The sequence below is a fragment of the Pyxicephalus adspersus genome, chromosome 7 (assembly GCF_032062135.1).
Source record: "Pyxicephalus adspersus chromosome 7, UCB_Pads_2.0, whole genome shotgun sequence".
In the NCBI taxonomy this organism is placed as follows: domain Eukaryota; kingdom Metazoa; phylum Chordata; class Amphibia; order Anura; family Pyxicephalidae; genus Pyxicephalus; species Pyxicephalus adspersus.
In genome coordinates, this window is record NC_092864.1 from 66,680,743 (window position 1) to 66,684,943 (window position 4,201).

The 4,201-nt window shown below is 38.9% G+C and overlaps 1 protein-coding gene across 1 annotated transcript in view; it reads left to right on the forward strand.

Annotated features, from left to right (window-relative positions):
* TBCCD1 (TBCC domain containing 1) overlaps positions 1–4,201 on the forward strand; it is a gene marked incomplete in the record, with an annotated part of 14,415 nt that overhangs the window by 7,260 nt on the left and 2,954 nt on the right. Inside the window, 3 exon segments of the mRNA XM_072418832.1 lie at positions 1–71; positions 1,477–1,663; positions 2,946–3,440. Coding sequence (XP_072274933.1) covers positions 1–71; positions 1,477–1,663; positions 2,946–3,440 — 753 coding nt within the window.

Sequence of the window (4,201 nt, forward strand, 5' to 3'; positions counted from 1 at the left end):
TTTAGTAGTGAATCCATTTGGAATGTCCACCTGTGTCAAGTCTGGTAAAACTTTAGCATGGGCAGAACAAAGTAAGTGTTTTATATCTGTTGTATGTCAGCATGAATGGATTATGTGTGATGTATTTCAGATCTCTTACATCTGTGGGTAACTGTAGATTCTTTATTCCACAAATTGTTCATAACTGGCTTACTCACCGAAAGTATGCTAAAATATATAAAATTCTAACATTCCTTCTTCAGCATAAAAATATAAATACAGTGTTCTCCCCAGCCACTTTTAGCTGGGTGCACCACCCAGCACTTTTCATAACCACCTGGCTGCTTTTCAGTTGTTACTGAATAGTTGGGTCACAATACAGTGCCCATCAACCAGCCTAAAAAAAACATTTCTGGGAAAAGTACTGCAATATATGTCAGTTATCAACAAAATAGAGACTGTGTTACACTCTTTCAGATGGATCTAGGATTCAATTTACTTGGCTTCCGACATATTTCTCCATCTATTGCAAAATGAAAATATTTTATTTATTCTTTTCATATACAAGTGTATTTTGGAGTGTGAACCTACTTGCTCTCTGTTGGTATTTAAAGTGGCAATAAATCATTTGGAATGTTGAACTGAGGGAGGTGGGTATTATTTATTATGCCTTTTCATATCCTTGTGGAAAGGTTTTGATTAATCTATTCCCAACTTTTAAACCTCTTTTTATGTAAGTGGAGCATGATTCAACAATTGTGATATAGGGGAGATTTAGTGCAGTGCATACCTGAAACGTTCTGGCAACACATTAAATACATTACCCTTGGAAATCCTAAAGTAATTTTTTTTTAGGCCACCATGAACTTTTTAGTCACCAAAATACTGCCTGTGGATCACCACCCATTTTCTACTAGGTTCTGTGGAACCCTAAGGTTCCTCCAGAGTTTGTAGGGCCGATTGACCTCCCATAGATGGTGTCTACATAATCCTAGCTTCATTGCCGCTTCGCAAATCCAAACGGCATGACATGTTTAAACTTACATACATACATACAGTTTAGAGGAGCAGCTTTTACCAGACAGGAGAGGTGATTTGATGCACGAGGATTAGATGAATTAGGCTCCCACAGTATGCGGTCAGAATATGAATGGGAAGGATATGGCCAGTAAAGGTGGAAGGTTAGCTGCTGTTGTAGATGGACTTGCCTATGCTGGTGATGCCAGCCATGCCATGTGGGGAAAAAAAATATAGGATGCATTGTACTGCTGAGTATTGATATAAATTTGAGAAGTAGTAACATCAGTAAATAGGATATGGTGACCATTTAATGAACATATCACTGCGGTCACTTCTTTCTAGAGATACTTGTCAGTGGTAAAATGCACAATGTCTGATTTTTTGTATAAATTAAGTAGAAGCTTGGCATACCTATTTATGTGCCGTTAATTTCTTAGGAAGCCTGTTTAACCTGACTTATTTTTAATTTTGTTTTAGTTGATGGATCAAGTAGAAAGGCGAGGATTTCTTGCAACATTTACAAAGTCCCATCTGGTAATCATATGGTTGTCATGAGTCACATATGCAGACAAACATTAGCAAAAAGTTCAGAAACACTGGTCAATGCACGTATCAAGATAAACAACTGCAATGAATCTTATATATATATATTATCTCCGTTAAGGTGAGTTTACAGTCTATTGGTTTTGTACCTAGTAATGTTAGTTATACGTCACTATCCTTTCCCTGTTATACACTAACCTGCCCACACTGTGGCTCTCCCTATTCCTAAAAAGAGGGCCATGGTATGCAGGCAGCAAAGCTTCATGCAGTTCTTTTATGTTGAATTGAATAGAAGTTCTGTAATTTGAGAAAACACATGATTTATGTATCCCAGAATGGCATGCACTACCATTCAGTCTTTACCGCTGCATAGGTAAAGACAGAAGGTGAGCCTTTTTATATAGAAGGGATATCCACCATTTAATATGAAGTAAAAATTGTGTTGATAGGTCTGCTTTAAAAGTTGATCTAAGAGGTTTAATTGAACTACAGGACTGAGACTCCTCCAACAAGCAGTTGCTGGGTGCATACAAGAATGTTCCTTACAAGCTAATCTGGCAGAATATGACATCCGCATTACCAAAAAAAAATTCTGCATGTCCCTCTAATTAGTACTTAAGAGTTTCAGGGCAAAGTGGAGCTAGAAAGTGACATCAACTGCTTTTCATTAGGGTTACCAAATAATTTCGGTTAGCCCTTTAAATAAAAGCATTAAAACTGTTACAGTGGCCTTAAATTCAACATGTTTGCTTTATATAAAAGGGTATTTATACATTTTTAAGTGCAACACCCTTTTTTTTTAAATATTAAAAAAAAAGGAGGGGTGCAGCACCTCCCTTTTCTGTGGCGATCAAAACAGAATGTGATCAAAACAGAATGGGTACAAAAGCCTCTCTGGATATCTATATCACGCATCCCGGGAGGCCCTTGGCTGCTCCTTCTGTGCATGCCCGTATCTCAGACATGCACAGAAGGAGCTCTTTCATTATTGGAAAAAAAAATCTATTTTCCCCCTATCTACAACACCCAATCTCACGCCTGCACAGTGCGAGATCGGATGACGCAGGAAGAAGAACCCGGAAGAAGAGAGAGAGAAATCTGTGAAGGCGCTTCCTCTGCAGCAGGTCACCGGGATGACGTGGGACCCAAACAAAGAAACCTCAAGATTAGTCTGCGGTAATAAAGGTAAGTGTGTTTTATTTATTTTGGGTTAAGTTCCGCTTTAAGATTGGTAGTTTAGGGGATTTAGTCTTGCAAGGAAAAATAGCATTTCAGATACATTTGTTGTATTTTTTATCTTTTTGTGTCAAAATAATGTCAAGGTTAATTTGTATATGAATTAAAAATCTATAAAATATTTATTATATATAAAATTGTTATATCATTTTGTTTGTTTTTTTTAGGTGCGTGTCCATTGAAAAATGTCGGAATAGCACCTTTGTCCTTGGACCAGTGCAAACTGTTGTTCATGTTCAGATGTGTGACCATGTAAAAGTCATAAGTGTTTGTCAGCGCTTGTCACTGTCTTCTACTACAAGCTGTACTTTCCATACTCTTACTCCTACTAGGCCGCTGTTATTCAATGGAAATCAGGGTGTCATTTTTGCTCCATATCATACATACTATGCAATGCTAGAAGATCACATGGGACAAACTGGTTTAGCCACATTACCCAATTACTGGGACAGGCCACAGTCTTTATCTGCAGAAAGTGACTCTCAAGTTTGGAAACTCATGTCCCCTCGGGAATTTTATACATTTGCCGTGCCTTTTGAAATGGAAGGTGATACAACTGAAATACCCGGAGGCTTACCCCCAGCATTTCTTAAGGCAATGGATCAAAGGCAGCAAAAGATAGAAATGTGGCAGAAAACTGTTAAGGAAGCAAAATTAAACCGGTAAGGTTCTTTTATTTTTTTATGTGCAATTTATTACTTTATCCTCCCTGGCTACAATCCCGAGTGTGGCTTGGTGTGACTTTTCCATACCAAAAGCGGTAACCCTGAGCCACACTCGGGGTGGAACTACCAGAGAGTTTAAAACTCCTACCTGGTTCCCACGTTCCAGCGGCGTCCTCCAGTGGTGCCCACAATCTTCATCCCCTGGCCGTGCCGGCCGGGCATCTGTGTAACCTGGCGAAGGCCAGCATCTGCGTCCCCAGCAAGTGAACAATGGGGATGCAAGGCCAGGGGAAGCAGATGCCGGCTTGGCATTTGCTCGCGAATGTGAGGGTGGGACCGTGCAGCTGGGGGGTGGGGCAAGGCAGGAAATTAAAAATACTATTTTGAAATGTACCGCTTAAACATTTAAAAAGACTTAGTACTCATACCGCCAGGGAGGTTAAATTTATTTTTTAAATTTGCAGTGTGTTCAATGCATTTTACATCCAAATGAAAACCCATTTTATGTCGGGGTTGCAATGTGTCAAAATAGGACAAACGGGGGGATGAACAATATCACAATGCGCTGTATATAGCTAACCAGTTTGTGGTCCCCTGCTAAATATTCTGTGTATACCGTTCTCTCTTCTAGTTTACAGTAATCTAATTAGGATGTAAATTTGGTGTTAGCCTATGATTTTCTTGAGGTTTTATATAAAAATAATTAAAAAGGGCACAGGAACCCCATCACAACTCATTTGTTAAATGTAAAAATATAA